At 39.2% G+C, this 27619-nt stretch overlaps 1 protein-coding gene across 2 annotated transcripts; it reads left to right on the plus strand.

The window, feature by feature from the left end:
* The first annotated feature begins 1089 nt into the window (after positions 1-1089).
* Positions 1090-26797, plus strand: sez6l2 (seizure related 6 homolog (mouse)-like 2). 2 transcript variants are annotated; one of them, XM_073841884.1, is made up of 19 exons: positions 1090-1535; positions 3297-3375; positions 4181-4309; positions 4399-4620; positions 6056-6192; positions 6409-6601; positions 8881-9066; positions 9185-9368; positions 9678-9841; positions 10000-10194; positions 12498-12636; positions 12719-12915; positions 13165-13359; positions 13511-13705; positions 17469-17660; positions 17753-17791; positions 17892-18009; positions 18285-18396; positions 25573-26797. In XM_073841884.1, the coding sequence occupies exons 2-19, from the start codon at positions 3318-3320 to the stop codon at positions 25600-25602; spliced, it is 2685 nt and encodes an 894-aa protein (XP_073697985.1). In that variant the 5' UTR covers positions 1090-1535; positions 3297-3317; the 3' UTR covers positions 25603-26797. The 2 variants fall into 2 exon arrangements, with proteins under 2 accessions (XP_073697985.1, XP_073697993.1); XM_073841892.1 differs by having other exon boundaries at positions 4181-4273.
* Positions 26798-27619: the final 822 nt, after the last annotated feature.

The following is a 27619-nucleotide window of genomic DNA, read 5'->3' on the forward strand; positions in this document are numbered from 1 at the left end:
ATACACTTACTTGATATTAACTCAAAAAAATTCAAATGCTTATTTAAAAATTAATTTGTTGTGATATTTGTCAGTGAGTCTGTTGTTGACTCGAGAAGCACTTATGGCAAGCCGTTTTATCCTAAAATATTCTAAGCGTTACTCATCGTAATTGCATTTTTACTAGTAATAATTCAGTTACAGAGCTCTATAATTCAATATTTACTAGTAACAATGCCAATTAGAGAGCTCTCTAATTAAATACTTACTAGTAACAATTCCAATTAGAGAGCTCTACAAATTAATATTTAGTAGTCATATGTCTCCATTGACTTCCATTCATTTTTAATTACAGAGCTCTACAACTGAATTATTACTAGTAACAATTACAATTAGAGAGCTCTACAATTGAATTCTAACTAGTAACAATTACAATTAGAGACCTCTCTAAATCAATTTTTACTAGTAATAATTAGAGCTTTCTAATATAGTTTTTACTAGTAACAATTCCGATTAGAGAGCTCTCTAATTTAATTATTACTAGTAAAAATGCAATTACAGAGCTCTACAATTCAATTTTTACTAGTAAAAAAAACCATTACAGATATGTTTAATTGCAGAGCTCTGTAACTGAATTAAAGAGCTCTCTTATTCAGTTCTTACTAGTAAAAATTGATTTGGAGAGCTCTCTAACTGGAATTGTTACTAGTAAAAACTGAATTAGAGAGCTCTTTGATTGGAATTATTACTAGTAAAAATTTATTTGGAGAGCTCTCTAATTGTAATTCTTGCTAGTAACAATTCAATTGTAGAGCTCTGTAATTAAAAATGAATGGAAGTCAATGGAGACATATGACTAGTAAAAATGTATTTGTAGAGCTCTCTAATTGGAATTGTTACTAGTAACTGAATTAGAGAGCTGTCTAATTGTAACTGTAACTAGTAAAAATTGATTTAGAGAGCTCTCTACTTGAATTCTTACTAGTAAAAATGCAATTACGTCGAGTAACGCATAGTATATTTTAGGCTAAAACAGCTTGCCATAAGCGCTCGGTTCATCCAAAAGATTCGACTCACAAAAACGATTCGGACATCGCTAATTGACAGTCAACGCGCCAACCATACGGTAGGAACTGCCATCTATGCCTGTTCCACACTCACCTGCTAGCCTGCCATAGGCCTAAACGGACAAAAATAAACGAATGAAAAAATACAACGAAGAACGGACGCAAGCTGATTTTCCCCCCTCGGATCGAAAACGTTAGTGTCTTCTCCGTGGGCTCGAATGGAACAGCCGTATTTGACAATAACTGGGCCTGGAGCGTTCAAATGATTATTTAAAATCCGCTTGACGCGCAGCGCCAGTTGTGGTATTTTGGAGGGGGGTGGAGGAGCAAGAGACAGAGGATCGCGCTAGAAACGCAGCAGCGAGAGCAGTGCGAGAGAGAGAGAGAGAGAGAGAAAAAAACACGAAATATTCAAAGAATCACCAGGACATAAGAAGAAACCCAGAGGATACATTTAGACGAATTAAACAGAGAAACTGCGTATTGCGGGTGCGTATATGTTCTGTTTCCATCTGACAGACAGTGGTGTTTTCGCGAGCGACATCCACCTGCATAAAGATGCAATGGATGCGTTCATGAAATCACTGTAAACCATTCATATTATTCCGATATTGTTTTCGCTTTAGAAAGAAATGCAGGTTTATTGAGTCTAGACGGCTTGCTAATGCGTTTTGGGGAGGAAATGGGCGTCTTGCGTCATAGGCAAGGATAAGAAGAGATCTTTTTGAAGCAGATGAGGAGAAGAGCGTCTGAATAAATTATCTGAACGCTCTGCCCGCAGTGTCAGCAACATCATCTGCCCGCATATTCGGTTGTGCTTATCATTAGTGTGGCTATTATAAATTAACGACGGGCCTTATGTTTTTGTCTTCATCTTGTTCATTGCATTATGAAACCTGTTTTTTTTATCAGCATCGGCGTGTGCGGTAAATACTAAATGAGGCTTGTGGTGGTGACTGGGCCACTGTCAGCCCAGACCTGCTCTCGGCTACCTGTCTCTCGTGTTAACGGTGACATCATTGATCACTGAACGTGGGAACGTCAGGGGCCATATGTCTCGTGCACTGTCAGGCCTCGAGGGCCACGAGAGGGGCTATAAGATTTGATATACAACAGAAGACCCATTGACATATAGGGATTATTTAACGAGATGACGCATTTCTGCAATTTATTTTTCTACTTAATTAGGAAACTGTAATGTTTTTAGCCGCATATCATCAGTAATTGTTTTAAATTGCAATGAACTAATTAATTTGAACACTTTAACATTTTTGTTTCTTTCTAGTGTCCCTGTATTTTCCTATTTGTTGAAATAGGAAGTTTAGGCGATCATATCGAAGCACTCCATGCTTTAAAACAAACAAATAAGCTGAATAAACCATGATTTCTTACTTACTTGTGGGTTTTAGGTATGGGAAAGGGACATTCTCATTATAGAGAGCTTTTGGCAGGACAGAATTTGCTAGTATGTGACTGACGTTAAAAAGTTTGGGGTAGGAAAGATGTTTTTGGAAGTTACTTACACTCACCAAAGCTGCATTATTACTGTAAAAACTTATAATGTGATGCATTATTACAATTTATAATAATGTTGCAGTTGAATATTTTTTTAAATGCAAATTTCGGTGGCAAAACTGAGTTTTCAGCATCATTACTGTCACATAATCCTTCAGAAATCATTTTGAAATGCTGTCCCCAAAGCTGCATTAGTAATGTAAAAACCGTAAGAATTTGCTTAAAACTCAGTTTTGCTATCACAAGAATAAACCGCATTTTAAAATGTATTCAACTATGCAAAATTATTATAAATTGTAAAATTTTTATTACAATTTATAATAATGTTGCATAGTTGAATACATTTAAAATGCAGTTTATTCCTGTGATGGCAAAACTGAGTTTTAAGCATCATTAATCCAGTCTGTAGTGTTACATGATCCTTCAGAAATCATTTTAATATGCTGATTTGATGACATTTTTTAATGAATAGAAAGTTTCAAAACACAGGATTTATTTGAGATAGAAATCTTTTGTAAAATTATTACATTTTGACAAAGTCAAAGACTGTTATTTTGAATGTACATTGTGTTTACATTTGACTTCAAATCTAAAGTGTGAAATAAGTCACAAAAATCTTGTTTTGATTTCATGGGTTCTTTAGGATCACAACTTACTATTACCCTTAACTTTAATCTTTTCCTTTCTGTCCTTCTTTTTCTCTTACTCCTTTTTCTCTTGTTTGCTTGCACCCAGGCTGTCCTCTCATACTAAAAAATGGTGTCCACAGTTTTTGCTGTGACACTGTCTGTCACACTGCTGCACCTGGCTTCAGGTAATGTGCACATACTGTGTGAGTGTGCTTTTGTGTGTTTAAGTATTCACGCGAGGTGAATGCGCATAACACAGTGGTGGACAAAGTGATTAGAACACTAGTATTTTCAGCAGCTAAAAATGGTTTTAAGTCAGTTATTTCTATCTTTTGCTGTAGTGTGTCAGTAGAAAATATCCATCCTGTCTGTCTGGAATGGCATGAAGAAACACAACAAACTGAGACAGACTAAATCCAGAAGAACTGTGGCAACGTCTCCAAGATGCTTCAAAAACCTACCTGCAAAGCTACCTGAAAAACAAGTGCAAGTGCACCTAGGGCAAAAGCTGCATTAAACGCAAAGGATGGTCACAGCAAATGTTGATTTAATTTAGTTAATAGAAGTTCATTGATAAAGACGAATTGATAAAGTGCCAGTACTGTATCTTTGCAGGTAGGTCTCTTGAAGCTTCTTGGAGACGTTGCCACAGTTCTCCTAGATTTAGTCTGTCTTAGTTTGTTCAGTGTCGTTCCAGACAAACTGGATGATGATGAGATCTGATCTCTGTGTGGAGCACTGGCTGTTGTTATACTCCTTGTGCAAACAAAAATCTCACTGGATTTTTACAATTAATGGCAAAATAATTGTTTGCAAATCTAAACTGATATTTCCTACTGACACACTACAGCAAAACATAGAAACAACTGATTTAAAACTTAGCAGGTGAAAATACTAGTGTTTTAATCATTTTGGCCACTACTCTATATGAAGATCACTTTACAATGAACCTATTTAGCTGAAAGAAACTAAGATCTGTGGTCTTTTTAGGTGCATCTTTAGGGACGTTAGATCCTGACGCTCCTCCCACCGTGACCTCCAGTCCTCGGCCCTTGGGAGACCTCATCCATGCTGCACTTTTGAGTAAGGAGTACCTGGGCCACACCCCTGGTAGCAGAGGTTGGTCCAAAGAGAACATTGCAAATTGCATATAATGCAAAAAAGTTCTTCCCAGTATTTACCATCTAAATCTGGAATTTATTTCACAGGTACGACTACTAACCCGACCCAGGCCGTCCCGTCCATCAGAGAATCAGATCCCGCCTCCACAGTGATGTCACCAGGAATCCTCACCACAGCAGTGACCTCATCGGCTGCACCTCAAGCAGGCCAATCAGGTTTCGGGAGCGCCGTAACATCACCGCCAGCTGAAGAAGAGACCACAACCACTCTAATCACTACAACAACAATAACAACTGTGCACACACCAGGTATCATAACCAACAAAAACAGTTGGAGACATTTAATAAGTTCTAAACGCCACAGTGGGTCTCGGACCATTAAAACGATTTCTAAAAAATATTTTAAAGTTTGTTACAGTCGCCAGGACATATTTCTTAAAGGAGAAGTTCACTTCCAGAACAAACATTTACAGATAATTCACTCACCCCCTTGTCATCCGAGATGTTAATGTCTTTCTCTCTTCAGTCATAAAGAAATTATGTTTTTTGAGGAAAACATTTCAGGAAGGTCCTCCATATAGTGGACTTCAATGGTGCCTGCAAGTTTTAATTTTCCAAATGCAGTTTAAATGCAGCATCAAAGGCCTCTAAATGATCACAGCCGAGGAAGAAGGGTCTTATCTAGCGAAATGATCGGTTAATTAAAAAAAAAAAAATACAATTTATATACTTTTTAACTCCAAACGCTCATCTTGTCTAGCTCTGAGTGAACTCTGTTTATTCCGGTTCATGACAGTTAGGGTATGTTGAAAAATTCTTATCTCATTTTCTCTTCCAACTTCAAAATCATCCTACATTGCTGTTTGTACCTTTTTTTGTAAAGGGCATTTGACCCTCTATGTACGTTCACTTTGTAAACACTGGGTCAGTACTTTTGCAGCAGTGTAGGACATTTTCGAAGTTGGAGGAGAAAAATTAGTTTTAGGAGTCTTGAACTGGAATACACACAAAGTGTGTGATGCAGAGCTAGACAAGACAAGCATTTGAGGTTAAAAGTATATAAATTGTAATTTTTTTTTTTTTTTAGAAAATAACCAATCGTTTCACTAGATCACTTTTTACTCGTCTGGGATCATTTAGAGCCCTCTGAAACTGCATTTAAACTGCACTTTGGAAGTTCAAACTCACGGGCACCATAGAAGTCCATTATATGGAGAGAAATCCTGAAATGTTTGCCTCAAAAAACATTATGTCTTTACGACTGAAGAAAGAAAGACATGAACATCTTGGATGACAAGGGGGTGAGGACATTATCTGTACATTTTTGTTCTGGAAGTGAGCTTTTTCAAAACTCTAAACACTCTTTATACTTCTAACCAACCAAGTTTTGAAAAAGTGGCACAAGTATCTCCAAGTATATCTCCACCTTTTTCTTTCTGTAAGAGTGGGTGCCACCATTTGTAAATTTTATGGGTCTGGCTTCTGGTCTCATCCGCGTCCAGCTATTTTTAGCTGTACAAAACTGCTCATTTTGCTGCTTGATATTGCAAATTGATGTGTCTTACCATATTATTTTAATGTATTATTCTAATTATGAGCACACTGGTTTTAGCATTTACTGCATGTTGTTAATCATCTCATTACTCACCCATAGGCTTACTTCTCTGTTGAAGAAAAATATGGATGAAATTATTTCTAAATGTATTTTCAAGTCGTCTTTAAAACCTATAAACTGTCTCTCCAGTTCAGTGCAATGCCAGTCTGTCAGGAATGGAGGGAATAGTCGAGTCCCCTGATCCACTCTCCTCCTCATCTCCCTTTTCCCCGCTGGAGTGCACCTACAGCATTACCGTTTATCTTGGATATGGTGTTGAAATACAGGTGTGATGGCTTCACTGTTACCACTGTTTCTGTTATAACCTCAGATAACTTCTCTCTACGTCACCATGGTTACTGGCTGTTAACATAGCTGATGCACTTTGTTGGCATTTGCATGGGCGATGCCACTCTAATGAGTTCTGAAATCTTTGCCCTTGATACAATCTCGGACGACGACATCATTAACCGTTGTTATGGTAACTCCTGTCTGTTTTGAAGGTGAAGAAAGTGAACTTGTCCAAGGAGGAGTCCCTCACCATTCTGGAGCTGGGTGGGACGGCGCCTGAGCTTTTGGCCAATGAGACGCTAATGAGCGAAGGTCAGGTGATTCGTAGCTCCACCAACCAAGTGCAGATCCACTATAAGAGCCTGAAGCAAGCCAATCATGGTGTTTTCAGCTTTCACTATCAAGGTATTTTTTTTGTAACAAGGATTTAGACTACCGTTCAAAAGTTTGGGATTGTAAGATTTTTGTATTTAAAAACATCTCTTATGCTCACCAAGGCTGCATTTGTTTGATAAAAAATACATTAAAGGGGACATCGGATGCCTGTTTTCCACAAGTCATATGATTCCTTAGGGTCTTCATGAAATGTCTGCAACATACTTAAAACAACACCCTTTTACCTTGTCAAAAACAGCTCAGTTCCAGTGTTAATTTTGGCAGTAAATTTTCATTTAGTCTTAGTCATAGTTATTTGACTAAAATGCAATTTCGTTTTAGTCAAATTTTACTCATGTGAATTGTTTTAGATTTAATCTAGTTTTAGTCGACTAAATATCATAAGATTTTAATCGACTAAACCTACAGTAGATTTAGTTGGCTAAAATCTAATGGGATTATTTACAGTGTAATGCATTTATTAAGCATTTCTCTTCAATGACCAAACTCATTGTATAGGTTTGATATTAAGGTTTTATCATGATGGACACAGATTTAAGAGCTGTGACACGCAACATGCTTTCATATTAAAATTAAATGAAACCATATCTCATACAGAAAAACAAGAACAGGGTTTTCTTCTCAATGAAATTATTATGGTTATATAGGCTAATTATGCCTTCTTTAGAACAACTTGTTTACAACATTCTTTATTGTTTCAAGCAGACAAATTCATTTATGTAAATTAGAGGATGGATACCCGAGCCGAGCCCGACGGGACCCGACGGAACCCGACGGGTCGGGCCGGGTTCGGACAGATATTTAGAAAGGATGCTCGGGTTCGGGTCGGGCTCGGTCACCTCAGCGCGATAGTGCGCCCGTGTTATAACGGCGCTTTTTGCCCAGTGTGCACTGATGCTCTCATCTGTTGACATTTCCGAACGCTTTTTTTACAGTGGCTTAATAAAAGCGGGCTTTCCACACAAAAAAGTGCATGTGTCATTAGTATGAGTAAAAAGAGATTTTAACTGTGTCGGGCTGGGATCGGGCTCGGACATAAATATCTTAATGCTTGTCGGGCTCGGGTCGGGTTCGGTTACTGCTCTGTCGGACTCGGGCCGGGCTCGGACAGAAAAATGCGGCCCGATCCGCACTCTAATGTAAATACATTTAGATTAATCTTTATTAGGGCTACTATAGTGATTCAGTCAAGAGTGGTGAGTGAATTTCTGTCTTTCTTTTACTGCTTGATTAACATCAATGCCACAGACAATAGCAACTAAATTAGGCTGCTGTCTCTTTAAAACGAACGCACGAATGCAATGTACCATTATTCCAATCGTCCGATATTCTCTCAGCTGTTTACGTTCACATAAGACATAACCGACTGTGTTTACATGAATCAAAACAGACAATTCATCATCATTTTGTGTTTATTTCTTGATTCATGAGATGCGAAAGAGTACTTGTGTGCTGTCAAGTTCGCTTTGTAAACACTGGGCCTGTAGTTTCGCATACGTCACGCGTGACCTTTCGATGTGAGTACGTAAAGTCGGGAACGCGCACTACAAGCCCTAGTGCTGGACGAGTTTCAGTGCTTAAAAGGTATGTAAAAATATATTTTTCTAAGAAAATGACCGAACGTTTCGGTAGACAAGACCCTTCTTCGTCGGCTGGGATTGTTTACAGCTATTTGAAGCTGCATTTAAACTGCATTTTGAAGATTTAAAAATCGGGGCACCATTTAAGTCCATTATATGGAGAAATTTCCAGATATGTTTATCTAAAAAAAATATAATTTCTTTACGACTGAAGAAAAAAAGACATAAATATCTTGGATGACAAGGGGGTGAGTAAATTATCTGTAAATTGTTGTTCTGAAAGTGAACTAATCCTTTAAAGAGTAATGTTGTGAAATATTATTGCAGTTTAAAATAACTATTTTAATGTCATTTAAAATTTTAATGTATTCCTGTGTTGCCAAAGCTGAATATTTAGTAGTCTCTTTCTTATTATAATCAATGTCAAAAACAGTTGTGCTACTTAATATTTTTGTGGAAATTGATGAATTGATGAATAGAAAATTTGAAAGAACAGTATTTATTTCGATTAGCAATCTTTTATTATTTCAAATGTCTTTACTGTCACTTTTGATTAATTTAATGCGTCCTTGCTGAATAAAAGTATTAATTCCTTAATTAATAACTTACTGACCCCCAAACTTTTGAACTGTACTGTAAGCAAAGTGTAATTTGTCTATTTTGACAGGAATGACGGAATAATCTTGTTCTTTTAAAAACCCATTCCAGCGTTCCTCCTGTCCTGCTCGTTTCCTCTGTCCCCTGAGGGCGGTGGAGTGACTGTCACTGATATTCATCCTGGTGGTCAGGCTCACTTCCATTGTGATCCTGGATTTGAGGTCAGAGGTCATGAGGTTGCAACTTGTTTGAATTCCACCCGACCCAAATGGAGCACCCCAGAACCGCAGTGTGTGGGTAAGTTGAATTTTTTGCTCAGTCATTTTATCATTTTTCAATATCTACAGTTCAAAGACATTTTTGTTTATTGTCATGGGTATAAGCATTCACATCTTCACATTTTCGTATATTAAAGCTGTATCTTGTGGAGGGTGGATTAGAAATGCTACTGTTGGACGCATCCTGTCCCCAACCCTCCCCTCTGCAAATAACCATAGCAGTGGTAGCAACCTGAGCTGCCATTGGCTGCTGGAAGCCAAGGAAGGTCACAGGCTCCACCTCCATTTTGAGAGGGTGGCTCTCGATGAAGACAATGACAAGTAGGTATTCTTCCTCAACTGTGCATTAAAATGAATATTGATTTACTCACCCTCAAGGCATCCTAGGTGTATATAACTTAATTCTTTCAGACGAATACAATCAGAGTTATATTAAAAATGCCCTGGCTCTTCCAAGCATTATAATGGCAGTGAATTGCTGTTGAGATTTAGAAGTCCAATAAAGTACATCCATCCATCATAACAAGTGCTCCACCAGGCTGCCATAATCTCAGTCCTTGCTGGATCGTTCCTTCCTTTTAATTAATTATTTTTTAAATATTTTTCAATACCCCCTCATCTCTTTTCTAGGCTGATTGTGCGTAGTGGGAATAGCACTACAGCTCCACTCCTCTTTGACTCAGATCTGGATGACATTCCAGAACGAGGCTTTGTGAGTGAGGGAATGACTCTTTACGTGGAGCTCACAGCAGATTCCTCCTCCATCCCACTGCTGCTGGCACTCCGCTATGAGGGTAGGACAACGCGTTACACATTCAATAAAATATATGCCGTTACTATAAAACATGCCACTATAAACTTTGCAATCATTTTTATATTTAATTAACACAAACACTAACATGTTATATGAATGCAAAATGCTTAATAACATAACCTCTTCTTTCTCTTTTAGCCTTTGATGGGGAACACTGTTACGAACCGTACCTGCCTCATGGGAATTTCAGCAGCAGCGACATCACCTTCCCACTGGGTACTGTAGTAATCTTCTCATGCTCTCCTGGTTTCGTCATGGAGCAAGGCTCAGGAGTTATGGAGTGTGTTGATCCCAATGACCCGCACTGGAATGAGAGTGAACCTGTCTGCAGAGGTTTGACATCTATTTATGATATCTCTAAACCGCCATTCAAAAATTTGGGGTCAGTAAGATTTTATATATATTTTTGGGAAAGAAATTAATACTTCTATTTAGCAAGGACACATTAAAGTGATCAAAAGTGATTTTACATTGCTATATTTTATTTCAAATGAATGCCGTACTTTAGGCCTGTCACGATTCCTAATTATAAAACATCCTTGAGTAACTGGCAAAATACCAGAAGTGGTGCATTCCATTGACAGGAATCCATGAAATGCATTATTAGATCGTTTACTAAGGCTGCATGATATATTAAACCATTTTAAAAATCATAATAAAGCATAATGCTATTGTGAATTTACAAACGCTGCGATTCAATTAAATGAATATATGCGATGCAGGTTTAATATATGCACTTTAAAGGGATAGTTCACCCAAAAATGAAAATCTGATGTTTATCTGCTTACCCCCAGGGCATCCAAGATGTAGGTGACTTTGTTTCTTCAGTAGAACACAAACAAAGATTTTTAACTCGAACTGTTGCAGTCTGTCAGTCATATAATGGCAGTCAATGGGCTCCATGGCTATGAGAGTCAAAAAAACATACACAGAAAAAACTAAATGAAACCCTGCGGCTCGTGACGATATATTGAGGTCTTAACACACAAAACAATCGATCTGTGCAAGAAACTGAACAGTATTTATATTATTTTTTACCTCTGATCCACCGCAATGTCCAACTGCCCTGAGCGTGTTCACAACAACCGGCGCATGACGAAGAGCAAGCAACCATAACTTTGGTCGATCAGGCTCGAAAGTTAGGAGACGGTGAAAAGTCATCACTCAAGGGATGAGTTCACGCAAGCAAATGTAATCTTTTAGATTTTAAGCGGTTGCAACAATCTGGATAAGCGCAAGTAATTACCATTTTGAGTAGCCGTCGTACCACAGTCTCTCTGTGTAAACGCCGTGGAGCATTTCAAACTTCATCTCTGTATATTGCTGTGAGTTTCATCAGATTTGTAAGGTAAATCATTTATAAACCTACGCAAACACAGGAAAATACATCAATATCTTTTTTAATGTGCTAACTTTTCATCACGATTTCAAAATAAAAGTTTAAACCCTTGCTCTGAGTTTAGACATTTTGATGTCCGCATATTCAAGAAACAATGACTGTAGCATTTCTGTCGTAAAGAATTGGCCAAATATTAAAGATAGGTGTACATTTAAATTAAATGTTGTTTAGTCAGTATTAAACAAGGATTAGATTGTAAAAACAATCATCAGGCCTTTGGCACTCTCTGCAGGCCTTTGATATAATGCATAATGTGCTTAAAGGCACAATATTTCTGCAAAATAAAACCGGAAAAACAAGGGTGTATAACGTTATTGGCAGGCGACGCAAGGACTCGGTCGGTTTGCTTATTTCTCTGGATTTAAACGTTCTTGGAAACATTTGGGATAATGTAATTACACAAGCCAGCTAAATATAAAACACTGTTCTAGTGATTTTGGATATTTTAATAAAAAATTCTTACATATTGTGGCTTTAAGTTCTACTCTTTCACAGTTTTGTTCAGTAAAACCATATGATTACTTGCTTTTGATACTTTATTTGAATAAATTATTATTGTCTCATTGCTATGTATTATACGTAATTTTAAAGGCTATTGTTCACTTAGATCTATTTTTTTTTACCTCAAAAAAAAAAAAAAAAAAAATCAGCAGAATAATTGACTGATTATTTAGTTACCAAAGGAATAATTAGTGACAACCCTACTGTACTTGAAAAAAATGTATCACAGTTTCCATAATATATTAAGCAGCACAACTATTTTCAACATTGGTAATAATGAGAAATGTTTGTTGAGCAGCAAATCATATTAGAATGATTTCTGAAGGATCATGTGACACTGAAGAGTGGAGAATTTATGCTGAAATTTCCACTTTGGTATCACAGAAATAAATAAAATTTTAAAAATTAATAAATTATTAAATTAGAAAACAATTTAATTGTGATATTATTTCACATCGTGCACTGTATGTGCACATAAATGTAACCTTGGTGAACAAAACTGACCTCGAACTTCTTAATGGTGTTTTTTGTCATTCATTCACAAACTGCACAATTATCTTCTGATCATTATCACAACTGTCAATTTACTTCATTAATTTAGCACAAATGATAAAGGAAATAGACCCAATCCTTGTAACATTAAAGTGTTTCAGAGTTTATTTAAAAATCCTTCATTAAGCAAATTTCACAACAGTCTTAAATATAATAATATAAAAGCTGTTTCTCCTTTTCTCAGCTTTGTGTGGCGGGGAGCTCACAGACTCAGCGGGAACCGTGTTGTCACCTGACTGGCCTCAGAGCTACTCTAAGGGGCAGGACTGTGTGTGGCAAATACATGTCAGCGAGGACAAGCGCATCGAACTGGATGTACAAATGTAAGTATATCAGTTTGATTGCAAAAGTTTGTGTTTAATTCTGTTTTTGGTTTAAGTCTATTTTCAAATCTTTTGCTTGCAGTTTGAACATTCGCCATAACGACATTCTCACCATATTTGATGGCCATGATCTGACGTCACATGTGATTGGACAATACCTGGGATCAAGAGAAAGGTTTAGGGTTGTATCAGTAGGTTCAGAGGTCACCATTCAGTTTCAGAGCGACCCCGACGACTCTACGTTTATACTGAGCCAAGGCTTCCTCATTCACTACAGAGGTAAACGTCAAAGGGGTTGTCCTTTTTCATATATTTTTTAATGTATTATCTTAATTATGAACACACTGATTTTTAGTGCAAGCAGTTTTACTGTTTACTGCACGTTGTTATTCTTTTCGTTATTTCCATATAGTGGATAATAAACCAGAAAATCTCAATCATAGGCGTACTTCAACCGCATTGAAGAAAAAGGTGGATATCTTTTGTGCTGTAGCTCACACTGATGCCACTTTCTTTGATTTCTTGCAGAGGTGGAACCAAATGACACATGTCCTGCCCTGCCGCAAATTGAGTTTGGCTGGAGCAGCTCCTCCCACCCGTCTCTGGTGAGAGGCAGTGTGTTAACCTATCAGTGTCAGCCTGGTTATGACATTGTTGGCTCTGACATTATCACCTGCCAGTGGGATCTCTCCTGGAGCAACAACCCGCCCACCTGTGTGAAAAGTGAGCCGAGTTATGTTTATCATTGGAGCACCGTGATGTATTTAATGGTTCACTTTGATGACCCCAAAGTAGACTGATCATTTGCCGGTTTGATTATTTGATTAATACTGTACACACTATCTTTTTCCACCTGGCTTTGATTTCCCTCTAGTCCAGCAGTGCCCTGATCCAGGAGAAGTGGTTAATGGAGCACGCTCAGTACATCCTGAGTCTGGTTTTGCTGTGGGAACAGTGGTACGCTTCACATGTAACCAAGGTTATCAGCTGGAAGGCCCGAATCAGATCTCCTGCCATGGCAGAGACACCGGCATGCCCAAATGGAGCGACCGCAGTCCGAAGTGTGTCTGTGAGTACATGTTATTTTTGTGCATGTAAAAAGTTTGGGATCAGTGAAATTTTTTATGTTTTTTTAAAGACGTTTCTTATGCTCATCAAGTCTAAAATACAGGACAAAATGTAATTTTGTGAAAAATTATTACGATGTAAAGTAGTGTTTTTCTATTTTAATATACATTAAAATGTAATTTATTCCTGTGATCAAAACTGAATTTTCAGCATCATTACTCCAGTCTTGAGTGTCACATGATTCTTCAGAAATCATTCTAATTGTCATGATCTGGGCTGTGGGGTTTCCCTCAGCCACCTGAGGTCGCTGTTTTCCCTTCCCTCCACTGCACTTAACCTAATTATACACTCCTGTCTTGTCATTAGCACTGATTACAGTCACACCCATGGGCGACATTAGGGGGGGGCAAGGGGGGGCAGTTGCCCCCCCTGTGGTTAGTCATGGAATCCTCGACAGCCCCGCTGCAACTGCTTTAGCCAAGCTTAGGCTCGGTTGTACTTGGGAACTAGACGGTGCTATATAACCCTCAAACGAAAGCAAAGCAATTGAAGATCTGGCAAACTATCCAACGTGTTTTTGCAGCGTTGAGCAATGTAGCCAATCACAGACATATCTGTTGTTTCCGAACAGTCTTGTCAGAATTCACTCACTGCTGAAAGCGCCTGATCGGTTTTTATTAAGTGCCGTTTTGTGCGCTCGTGAATAATCTTGAGTGTAGACGCGATGTAAATAAAATATTAATTGTGTAGTTTAGAGAGCTTTATTAATTATAACGGAATTTTGTTAGATCTCTATGAAATTTTAGTGATAATAAGGGGAGCGTGCTTTGCACTTTCCAGGCTATAATCCATTTAGAATTTGTATGAAACTTTCGTTTTTCGGCACATGCAAGCTGATATGTTTTGGGAGTGACATTTGCATATTTACGCTGGGTTTATTCTCGAAATAACGGTGAAGCAATAGACGGGATAAAAATATATTTTCCCCTTCTCCCAAAACAACTTACTGTTTCAGCTATAAAATAGTTCAGTTTTGTATGTAATGGCAAAATGTTTATATTTAGTTTCGTTTTTTATTTAGCTAATTTAGAAAAACGCTTGGAGCATTTTTTATTCGTTAAATATATATATTTACCGAACAGCGCCCAGCGGAAGACTGATCATAGTCTGTTTGATCAGTTTGCCTTCTCAAATCATCACAATTGCCTAAAATGAAATCTATAGATATAAAACAGTTCAAGTATAAAACAATGGTAGTTTAAAAGTTACAAATAAATGTGCGCTATATGCGCATAGTTTGTGCAGAAAGTGGAAGCTAAAGCTTGCAGGACATCGAGGCACCAGCGCGATCACTTGCATTTTTTTCATTGGAAGCAATTTAAAATTATCCGTCATTTTTGCTCACAAAGTACGAGTAATACATCGAAAAAAACGTTACAGCATTTTTATAAAACAAGGAAAACAAAAATGATGTGCTTTCTGCCGTCTGGTTCTTGAACAGGAGTGCTTAACAAAATGAAGCGAAATGCATGCCTCACAGACATAATAAATACATTTATAGAAAGCTTTAAATTATTACTTAACGAAATAAAACAAATCAAAAGCACAAACTCTTTCATGTAATCCGTAAAGATGAATTTCTCTCTAAAGGCGCGTCCAAAGAGGAGATTGCGAGTCAGGATCTTTGCGACACTGACTCAGAATACACAAATTAATTAATAAATAATTCATTTATGTCCTTACTCTTTCCTCGACACATTCATTGTTATTTATTTTTGCCGGTGCTTGGGGCTAGTTTTAGCCTATTGTGTGCGCTTGAACGTGGATTCAGCTGCGCTAAAGCACACTAAACGGTGTCTGAGTCGGTCTCAAAAGTGAAAGCGAAAGTGAAGTTTCGTGTTGTTTCCACCAGCGCGGCATTTTTTTTCTTCACCATAATTGATGGATGTCTAAATTATGAAAATAAGGAGAAGCCTAAAACAGGCCCGATGCCGGCCCGGGTCTGAACTATGACGTGAAAATTGGCCCGAAGCCGTAGCCCTGGGGTGTAAAAAAAAGTCAGGGCCCATCGGCCCGGGCTGAAGTGCAGCGCTTTAATTGACTGCTTTGATGTGCTGCAATACCGTAGGGCACTGTTTTAATGCTTACATCTGATTTTTTTTTCTTGCCCCCCCTGACTCAAGAGTCAAATGTCGCCCATGGTCACACCTGCTCACAATTATCTGGTCTATAAGAACTCTCATTTCCCACTACTCATTCTGGCTGCATTGTCTTCTGTCCTGTGTGTTATGTTGTGTTTTTGAAGATTCCTGGCTTTTGATCGTGTTCTGGATTTTGTTATTTTGTGTTTCAGTTCATGTTTAATTGTGTGCCGTGTTGGCCTTTTGCTTTGGTTTATGTTTATTTGTGTTTATTTAATAAAATCATTCTCTCCCTGCATTTGGACCCAGACCTCCCTTACTCAACCGTGACACTAATATGCTGATTTATTATCAATGTTGGAAACAGTTGTGCTGCTTAATATTTTTTGGAAGCTGTGTTACTTTTTCAGGATTCTTTGATGAATAAAAAGTTTAAAAGAACAGCATTTATTTAAGACAGAAGTTTTTCTAACAATAAACACTACCGTTCAAAAGTCAGTGAATGTGTTTTCTTTTTTTTTAAAGAAATTCATATTTTTAGTCATCAAGGATGTGTTAAATTGATAAAAAGTGATAGCAAGGACTTATATTGTTAGAAAAGATTTATATTTCGAATAAATGCAGTTCGTTCTTTTCAAAGAATCCTGAAAAAAGTATCACAGGTTGCAAAAAATATTTGGCAACACAACTATTGACAACATAGATAGATAATAAATCTAATAAGAAATATGCATATTAGCATGATTTCTGATCATGTGACATTAAAGACTGGAGTAATGATGCTGAAAATTCAGCTTTGCATCAGAGAAATAAAATAAAATTAAATGTTAAAGTATAGTAAAATAGAAAACGTTAATTTATATTGTAATAACATTTCGCAATATTACGCTTTTTCCAGTTTTTTTCCGTTCAGTTACTTTTGAACGGAAGTGTATGTGAGGGATACTTACTTCTGTATGGATTTAATTCAGAAGTTTTTAAAATGTGTTAATATGAATAATTAGGCCTATCAAAATGAATAAAATAAAATACAAACAACAACAATAACTGAAATAAAAAAAAATATTTTAGGTTTTGTTCATTTAACGATCTTAATGAGGTCTTAAATAATGTTAAATTATTAAATCATACACTTTTTAATTAATACTTTTATTAAGCAGGGATACATTAAATTAATCAAATGTGACAATAAAATTTTTAGATTTCAGATAAATGCTGTAAAACAAATTTCAGTTTTCACAAAAAATATTAACCAGCACAACTGTTTTCAACATTCTAAGAAGATCATTTTAAGAAATGTTTCTTGAGCAGCAAATCATCATATTAGAATCATTTGGATCATGTGACACTGAAAACTGGAGTAATGATGCTGAAAATTCAGCTTTGCATCACATGAATAAATTACACTGTAAAATAATAAATTATAAAAATATTTAATAAAATAACTGTGTTGTTGATCACATTAATGCAGGCTTGTCAGCTAGAGAGACTTCAAAAACTTTAAAAGATAAGATAAAACATGACAAATACAGCTAAATATTTTGTCCCAATTACCAGTGAAGAGTTCTCTCTAATGTACTACACTATTAACCATCAATTGCACTCTATTTTTCTGCTGAACAGTGAAATATGATCCATGCCCAAACCCTGGCGTGCCTGACAATGGCTACCAGACTCTGTACAAGCACAGTTACCAGGCAGGTGAGACGCTGCGGTTTTTCTGCTATGAGGGTTATGAGCTCATTGGGGAAGTCATCATCAACTGCGTCCCAGGACACCCCTCTCAGTGGAACAGCCCACCACCCTTCTGTAAAGGTATGTGCATGTTAACAAGAGACATCTAACACATAGAGAGCTGGCATTTCTCTCTGAAGAGTTTGAAAACGTCATGTTTTATTTATTTGCAGTGGCCTATGAAGGGCTACTGGATGATCATAAATTGGAGGGTAACGTTGATTATTATTAAGTACTATTTATATCGGTTTGGTGATTTTGTCCACTATGTCTCATAATGATGTCCGTGTTATTAACTTTCACTTTTTGCAGTTTCTCAGTCGTTAGAGGCCTCTCATCAAATGCTGAGTGAGAATATTGCATTGGCTATCATCCTGCCAATCATTCTGGTCATCCTTCTGATTGGTGGAATCTACATGTACTATACCAAGTAAGTTTTGCATTGATTGTGTTTCTGAATGCTTTTAGTTTGTGTTAACGTTAACATGAAATCAAAATCCTTCTGGATAAACTCAATCCTCCCTCGCATTTAACCCTGAAATACATCACATTACTAAAAGCACATTGGCTTGCGAGCGCTATTTCTTGTTGACTTTAAAATTCAGTTATTTTCTCTGATTATTGTCAAAACCTTCTTCACAGCTGTTCCTTATTTAGCTCTTGTGCACTAACACCTCTCTCATCATCTCTTCCTGTCTCTCTCAGCGTGTGTAGGTGGCAGTGGAAACCGTTGTTCTGGAAGTCTCTCTCTCACACCCACTCCTACAGTCCCATAACGGTGGAGTCTGACTTTAACAACCCTCTCTATGAGGCAGGGGTAAGATGCTCATAACCTAGTGGAATTTGTACTCATACACTGTTATGATGTTTAACCGAACACCAAGAAATCAAAGGCATCTTCATTGATTTTATATAAAGAAATGTATAGTTGCACTGCCATTCAAAAGTTTGGGTTTAATGTTTGTGAAAGAAGTCGCTTATGCTCACCAAGACTGCAGTTAATTGATCAAAAATAAATGAGAAATATTGTGAAATATTATTGCAATTTAAAATAAATATTTTCTGTTTTAGTATGTTTTACAAAGCTGCATCATTTACAATTTTTTATCAGTCATTACTGCAGTCTTCAATGTCACATTCTCTCTCAGAAATCATTCTAATATGCTGATTTGAAAAAAAAAACAAAAAACATTTTATTACCAATGTTGAAAACAGTTGTGCAGCTTAATATTTGTTGTAGAAATCCTGCTTTTTCAGGACTATTTGATGAATAGAAAGTTCAGTTATAAATGTCTGTACTGTCACTTTTAATCAATTTAATGCATCTTTGCTAAATAGAAGTATTCATTTTGTTATTTAAATTTAATGAAATCATACTGACCCAAGACTTTTAAATGGTAGTGTAGTGTAGTAATGTTACAAACGGGATGACTGAGAGTGGGGATCCAAATGCAAGGCTTTATTAGACGAGGTCAAAACAGACAGGGTCGATCACCAGCAAACATAAACAGCAAAGATAATCCAATAGCGTAATCCAAAGAAACAAGCGTGAGTCAAAATCCAGGTGAGCAGTCCAAAGGAAACAATGAAATGAAGACCAGAAACTAGAAAACTATGACTAAGACTAGGAATAAACTGACTAAGACTATGACTATGAAAACAGGGAAAACAAACAGGGAAAAATGCTCAGTAATGTCCACAAATGTAAATCAATACTTCGCAATGTGTGTGTGTGATGAGCTGGCTTTTATGTCTGGTAAACAGGAAGTAACCATAGAGGCAGCAGAGGGAGCAGCAACAGTCAGTGGGGGTAAGGGCTCCCTCTGCTGGCCTGGCGTAACATAGCCCCCCCCCAAGGAGCGGCTTCCAGACGCTCCAAAAAACAACAGGAGGAAACAGTCCAGGGGAGCGGTGGGGGGGCCAGGAGACTGAGGCAGAACAGGTGGGGCAAAGGCCCTCCAGAGCAGGGCAGGAGATTCAGGAGCCCTCCAGGGCAGGGCTGGAGGCAGAGCAGTCCTTTGAGGTGGAGCAAGAGTCTTAGGAGCCCTCCAGGGCGGAGCAGGAGGCTTAGCGACCCTCCGGGGCAGAGCAGGAAGCGTAGAAGCCCTCCAGGGCGGAGCCGAAGGCGGAGCAAGGGGTTTAGGAGCCCTCCAGGGCGGAGCAGGAGGCGGAGCGGCCCTCCAGGGCAGAGCAGGAGGCGCAGGAGCCCTCCAGGGCGGGGCAGGAGGCGCAGGAGCACTCCAGGGCGGAGCAGGAGGCGCAGGAACCCTCCAGGGCGGAGCAGGAGGCGCAGGAACCCTCCAGGGCGGAGCATGAGGCGCAGGAGCCCTCCAGGGCGGAGCAGGAGGCGCAGGAGCCCTCCAGGGCGGAGCATGAGGCGCAGGAGCCCTCCAGGGCGGAGCAGGAGGCGCAGGAGCCCTCCAGGGCGAATCAGGAGGCGCAGGAGCCCTCCAGGGCGGAACAGGAGGCGCAGGAGCCCTCCAGGGCGGAACAGGAGGCGTAGAAGCCCTCCAGGGCGGAACAGGAGGCGCAGGGGCCCTCCAGGGCGGAACAGGAGGCGTAGAAGCCCTCCAGGGCGGAACAGGAGGCGTAGAAGCCCTCCAGGGCGGAACAGGTGGCCGCATCATGGACTGGGACCTGGGGAGAACAGGGATAGAGGAGGCAGACAGAGCAAGGAGAGAAGTAGAGAGTTCACGGGAGAACGTGGCCTCCATAGCCGTGACCAGGCAGACGAGAACTTCAGGACCGACTTTCGGGGCGGTTCCTGGGCAGACAGAGACTTCTGGAACGGCCCCAAACGCCAAGACAGAGATGACAGGGAACCTAGGCGGTGCAGGCAGAGCAGGGAGTCTTGGCGGGGCAGACAGAGCAAGGAACCTTGGCGGAGCAGACAGGGCAGGGAATTTTGGCGGCGCTGGCAGAGCAGGGAGCACTGGCGATGCGGGCAGAGCGTGAAGCCTTGGCTGAGCGGGCAGAGCGTGAAGCCTTGGCGGAGCGGGCAGAGCGTGAAGCCTTGGCGGAGCGGGCAGGGCGCGAAGCCTTGGCGGAGCGGGCAGGGCGTGAAGCCTTGGCGGAGCGGGCAGAGCGAGAAGCCTTGGCGGTGCTGGCAGAGCGAGAAGCCTTGGCTGAGCGGGCAGAGCGTGAAGTTCCGCTATGGACGCCACCTCCGAAGGAGGTATAGGCGCAGCGGACATGCGTGCAGAAGAGCTCTCCAGAGCAAACTTGTGGGCAGACTCATGGGCAGAAGAGGCCACTGGGGCACAGTGTGCAGCCCACACACTCAAAATGGCGATAGCCATAACAGGTAACACAGTTGGCGGAGGAATGCCCTCCGGGTCATTGGGCGTGGGGCTTGGGAGCGTTGGCTCTGTGTGACTTGGGAGCGTTGGCTCTGCATGGCTTGGCAGCGTTGGCTCTGCATGACTTGGGAGCGTTGGCTCTGCATGGCTTGGGTGCGTTGGCTCTGCATGGCTTGGGAGCGTTGGCTCTGTATGGCTTGAGAGTGAAGGCTCTGGATGCTCAGGGGAGATGTGACTTGGCAGTGAAGGAGTAGCTATGACCTGACTCGTCATGACAGGAGCAGCAGTGACTTGATTTGGCGTGAGAGGGACAGCTGTGGCTTGACTTGGCTCGGAGGGAACAGCTGCTTGACTTGGCCTGACAGGAACAGCAGCTGTATCTTGACTTGTCCTGGCAGGAACAGTGACTGTGACGTGACTCGACTCGGCAGGGACAGCAGCTGTAACTTGATTTGGCGTGACAGGGACAGCTGTGGTTTGGCCTGGCTCGGAGGGAACAGCTGCTTGACTTGGCTCTGAAGAAACGACTGCTGCGACATGATTTGGCCTGACAGGAACAGCAGCTGTATCTTGACTTGTCCTGGCAGGGACAGTGACTGTGACGTGACTTGACTTGGTAGGAACGGCAGCTGGTGCAGGTTCGAGAGAAGCAGATATGACGTTCACAGGCAATGGCTTGGTTGACGTGGCGTGAGCAGACGCTGGCTTGGTTGACGTGGCGCTAGCAGATGCTGGCTCGGCTGACAGTAAGGGACCAGCTGAACGAGCCGACCGCAGTGGTGGGTCCTCCAAGCTAGACATTAGTCTCTGATACATCCTGGGAGGGTGAGAGTCTGACGCTGTAGCCACCCTGTTAATAACAGACTCAGGTATGGCGGCCATCTTGCGTGCAGGTTCAAGCGTGGCGGCCATTTTGTGTGCAAGCACGGGCGTGGCGGTCATCTTGGGTGCAGGCTCTGGCGTGGCGGCCATCTTTGCAGCAGGCTCTGGCGTGGCGGCCATCTTTGCAGCAGGCTCTGGCGTGGCGGCCATCTTTGCAGCAGGCTCTGGCGTGGCGACCATCTTAGCAGCAGGCTCTGGCGTGGCGGCCATTTTGTGAACGGGCTCCTGAAAGGCAGACATCTTATGAACAGGCTTTGAACTAGCAGATATCTTGTGCTTGGGCTCGAAGCTAGCAGACATCTTGTGCTGTGGCTCGAAGCTAGCTGACATCTTGTGCTGTGGCTCGAAGCTTGCAGACATCTTGTGCTGTGGCTCGAAGCTAGCTGACATCTTGTGCTGTGGCTCGAAGCTAGCAGACATCTTGTGCAGAGGCTCTAGGCTGGCAGACATTTTGTGCTGTGGCTCTGGGCTAGCAGACATCTTGTGCTGTGGCTCGAGACTAGCAGACATCTTGCGCTGTGGCTTTGGGCTAGCGGACATCTTGTGCTGTGGCTCTGAGCTAGCAGACATCCTGTGCTGAGGCCCTTCTAGTACTCCCACAGTGAACGGAGATCCACAATGCGACAACACAAACTCAATAAACTGTGCGAGGGTCCAACTAGGGTCCTCATCGGGTAAATTGTAACCGATATCTGTGTCCAACCCACTCCAAAAACACTCCTTCATTAAGGTCTCATCGTAAGGTGCCAGATAACAATAAGCAATGAAATCCCTCACATAATGCTCGATGGGACGGCCATTTTGAAAGATGGAGCAGAGCAGACTTACGGGGTTGGACAAACTTCCTGCTGAATCCATTCTTGATGGGTTGTTCTGCTGGTGGTGAATAAAGCCGCTGGATCCGGGTGTGGCGAAGTATTCTGTTACAAACGGGATGACTGAGAGTGGGGATCCAAATGCAAGGCTTTATTAGACGAGGTCAAAACAGACAGGGTCGATCACCAGCAAACATAAACAGCAAAGATAATCCAATAGCGTAATCCAAAGAAACAAGCGTGAGTCAAAATCCAGGTGAGCAGTCCAAAGGAAACAATGAAATGAAGACCAGAAACTAGAAAACTATGACTAAGACTAGGAATAAACTGACTAAGACTATGACTATGAAAACAGGGAAAACAAACAGGGAAAAATGCTCAGTAATGTCCACAAATGTAAATCAATACTTCGCAATGTGTGTGTGTGATGAGCTGGCTTTTATGTCTGGTAAACAGGAAGTAACCATAGAGGCAGCAGAGGGAGCAGCAACAGTCAGTGGGGGTAAGGGCTCCCTCTGCTGGCCTGGCGTAACAAGTAATGTTTTTTATCATTTTTTGTTGCATTTAGTAGGGCTGCCGTTGACTAAAGATTTTTCTGGTTGATAGGTTAGTTTTATTGGTTAGTCGACTATTCGCACATTTATTAATAAACCATTTAAATCATAATAATGAGCTTTTAAATGCCTGCATAGCCAAATAAGTGCTTAAGTGCACACATAAACCTTGCCACAGCACACCAGCAGAAGTAATGATTATAAATGTGTCAAAAGTAAGGAGGCTGCATTAACATTTTAATAATTTATTGAATTTATTTAACTGCTTCCTTTGTTTTTGGTTTAAGACAGGGGTGTCCATACTTTTTTTAAAGGGTAAAATTTTAAGAGTTCTAATAACTTTATGGTATTTCATCTATTAACACATTTATTTTGTAGCCTACACATAGAAATGCACAAAACTGCATAACAAATGCAAAATATCAAAAGTTTTTGAACAGTAAAATGATTTTAATAACTTTTTTAAGAAGTCTCTTCTGCTCACCAAGCCTGCATTTGTTTGATGGAAAGTACAGCAAAAACAATAACATTTTGAAATATCTTTACCATTTAAAATAACTCAAATAACTTCTATTTGAATATATTTTAAAATGTTATTTATTCCTGTGATTTTTAAAGCTGAATTTTTAGCATCATTACGCCAGTCACGGATCCTTCGAGTCATTCTAATATTCTGATTTGCTGCTAAAAAAACATTTTTTTATTATTATTATGCTTTTTGATGAATAGAAAGTTCAGAAGAACAGCATTTCTCTGAATTAGAAATCTTTTGTAACATAAATGTCTTTATCGTCACTTTTGATTAATTTAAATCATCCTTGCTAAATGAAAGTGTTAATTTCTATCATTTCTTTTATACTGACTTTTGATTGGTATAGTGTATAATGTTACACAAGCTTTTTATTTCAGATAAAAGCTGATCTTTGGATCTTTATATTCATTAAAGAATCCTGAAAAACATTTACCCAACTGTTTTAAATATTGATAATAATAATAAAAAACATGTTTCTTGAGCAGCAAATCAGAATATTAATCAATTTAGTCAAAGAGTAAATGCATTAGTTGTGAGCTTGCGCTGCGGCGCCGACACGGTTCACAAGTTCCGCTCTCCCGCTTTAGGTGCGAAATGGCAGCGCATATATTATCAAATTGTTATAGCTGCATTATACTGCTACATATGGTCCAAAATCTAGTGCTGCCACCTTGTGTTGACATTAAAACTGCATATTATGTATTGGCAGGCCACATATAATACATTTCAGTAGACAAGTTGTGTGCAGTTTGAAATTCATCCACGGGCCACACTTTGGACACCATGGTTTAAGAGATTAAATTGGCGATACTGAACGCGCCTGTATGCATGTTTCATAAGGATTACATAATATGTGACCCTGGACCACAAAACCAGTCTTAAGTCGCTGGGGTGTATTTGTAGCAATAGCCAAAAATACATGGTATGGGTCAAAATTATTGGTTTTTCTTTTATGTCAAAAATCATTAGGAAAATAAGTAAAGATCATGTTCCATGAAGATTTTTTGTAAAATTCCTACTATAAATATATCAAAATGTAATTTTTGATTAGTAATATGCATTGCTAAGAACTTAATTTGGACAACTTTAAAGGTGATTTTCTCAGTATTTTGATTTTTTTGCACTCTCAGATTCCAGATCTTCAAATAGATGTATCTCGACCAAATATTGTCCTATCCTAACAATCAATATACCAATAGAAAGCTTATTCATTGAGCTTTCATATTATATATACATCTCAGTTTTGTAAAATTTTACTTTATGACTGGTTTTGTGGTCCAGGGTCACATATGAGAATATTTGTTTCCCATTTGAATTGGTTCATTTGAAAGTAGACATTTTGCTATATATTGATATATTTTCAGGTCTGTAAGGCAAGTATTCTGCCGAGACGGCAGAATGTGTATCCCGTTTGATTTCATTATTTTACAAAAACACAATGTTTTGGTGTTATTGTGAGTGCACACAAATAAATGTAGCCTCTTTACAGATTCAAAAGATGTATTACTCTTATCTGTAGCCTCCATCTGTCATGCAGTAAGCACGCTACTGTTCAGCTTCCACACTCCGCACAGACACTTGAATAGCGCACATTTTTCTAAGTTAACATTAGATGTAAAGTTGCTACTATTTAGCTATTTTTAGATGAAAAGCCATATTTGAGGTCAATGAATGATAGACTGCGTGATTTCACCACTTGTGGATTTTTTTTTTTTTTTGGACTAAGCGACTAATAAAATTTTGGTTAGTCGACTATAAGCCCCAGTATTTAGTATTTTGTGTCTATTTATCTATATTACATTATGTTAATTATAATTTTTTCAAAAACTAGACAATGCTGCTAGACTTTAGATGATGATTTTCTATCGTATTTCCAAGTGAAGTGTGTTTTGTTTCCCTCTCTCACTGTAGGACACACGAGAGTATGAGGTGTCCATCTGAGACGGGAGTCTTCAATGAATCCAAATTTCGGGTGACTGAAAAGGAGAAAAAAAGGAAGGATACTGTTATTTTTCTCTCTCTGCAAGACATTCATTTGTTTTATTCGATTAATTACAACAAACAAATCCCACTCTACACAGTCTCTCTCTCCTCCCTCTCGGTCGATCCACTGGTGTATGTACGTATCAAGTGCATTTGCTTGTGAGTTTATGCAGGTGCCTGTGTAATATGTCAGCGTATGTTTACATGTGTGTGTATGATATTGACTGTATATGTACATCGGATTAATGAAACATTGAAAGTACCAACAAAATAGTTTTCCACAGTCGGGCATGTTTTATAACAGAAGGTTTGGTGCCTTAAGGACTGTAAAGTGATGGAGTGAAAGAAGGAAAGAGAAACTGAATGGGGAGAGAGAGAAAGAGAGAGACTTTGACACAAGTGAGACAAAGATAGATACACATACGTATATAATCTGAAATATGAAAACTATACTCTCATGTTCCCATATTTGTATACAGACACATGGCCACATATTCACACATGCATATACATGACGACAAGTACATACTGAATGTAAATATTTTGATTGAATATTGAGTATACAAGCAGATTCAGTGCCAAAATACATCCCATAATGTGACGTCACCTCACGTTTCACTGGTTGCCATAGTATTTCTCACATTATTATGTAATAACGAGGACAATGCCAGCATTTCATATTGTTCTTTGCTGTTTCTTAAGAATCTATTTCTGCTTGATGTTGAATGACCATGTTTCAGAGGAGCGGAATGTCCTCTCGCTTACGGCACGCAACGATTGTATATTTTACCGCTTCAGCTTAGGATTCATGATCAATTATACTTACCGTCATTGTTATCAGAGTTGATGTTGTTGCATATGCACTATGTTGAGGAAAATATATACAGAAAAAAACTGCTTGCTGTGATGCAGTAATCGAATTGAAATGCTTTTTATAAATTGCATTTTTTTTTTATTCATCTCATGGTTTCTTGTTAATATGCAGTGAGTTTCGTCTTTTCCACTGTGCCATAACCAGAGCCCATGTTGTGGAGGACTTTGTTGCATTATAGTATTACTTGATTGTTATTTATTTATCAACATAATATACTTGTCATGAAGACATTTATTTGCTGAGATTTAAGATTAAATAAAAGTCTCTGTTGGATGGTGATTGTGTCTTTCATAAATGAAATCGGTATGGAAAATACATTGAATTTTTTTCTACTAGCAAAAATTATTTATATGTGTGTGAGTAATGTATAACGTATATGCAGTTTACAATAAAGTTTACATAAACCTTGCAGAATACTAAAATAAGAGGGATCATACAAAATGCATGTTGTTTTTTATTTAGTACTCACCTGAATCAGATATTTCACATAAAATACATTTACATATAGTCAAGAGAAAATAATATTTTAATTTATAAAAATGACCCCATTCAGAAGTTTACATACACTTGATTCTTAATACTATGTTTGTTTGTTTTTTGTTTAGTGATAGTTGTTCATGAGTTGTTTCTCCTGAACAGTTAAACTGCCTGCTGTTCTTCAGAAAAATCCTTCAGGCCCTACAAATTCTTAGGTTTTTCAGCTTTTTGTGTATTTGAACCCTTTCCAGCAATGACTGTATGATTTGAGATCCATCTTTTCACACTGAGGACAACTGAGGGACTCATATGCAACTATTACAGAAGGTTCAAACACTCACTGATGCTCCAGAAGGAAACACAGTGCATTAACAGCCGGGGGTGTAAACTTTTAAAAAGAATGAGGATGTGTACATTTTTCTTATTTGCCTAAATATCATATTTGTTTCATTTAGTACTGCTCTTCAGATGTGTTCCCTAGAAGACAAAATAAGTTAAATTCACCATGATCCTCCAATTCAAAACGTTTTCAGGCTTTTCAGCATCAATGAGTGTTTGAACCTTTGTAATAGTTGCATATGAGTCCCTCAGTTGTCCTCAGTGTGAAAAGATGGATCTTAAAAT

The sequence above is a fragment of the Garra rufa genome, chromosome 1 (genome assembly GCF_049309525.1).
Source record: "Garra rufa chromosome 1, GarRuf1.0, whole genome shotgun sequence".
Lineage (NCBI taxonomy): Eukaryota > Metazoa > Chordata > Actinopteri > Cypriniformes > Cyprinidae > Garra > Garra rufa.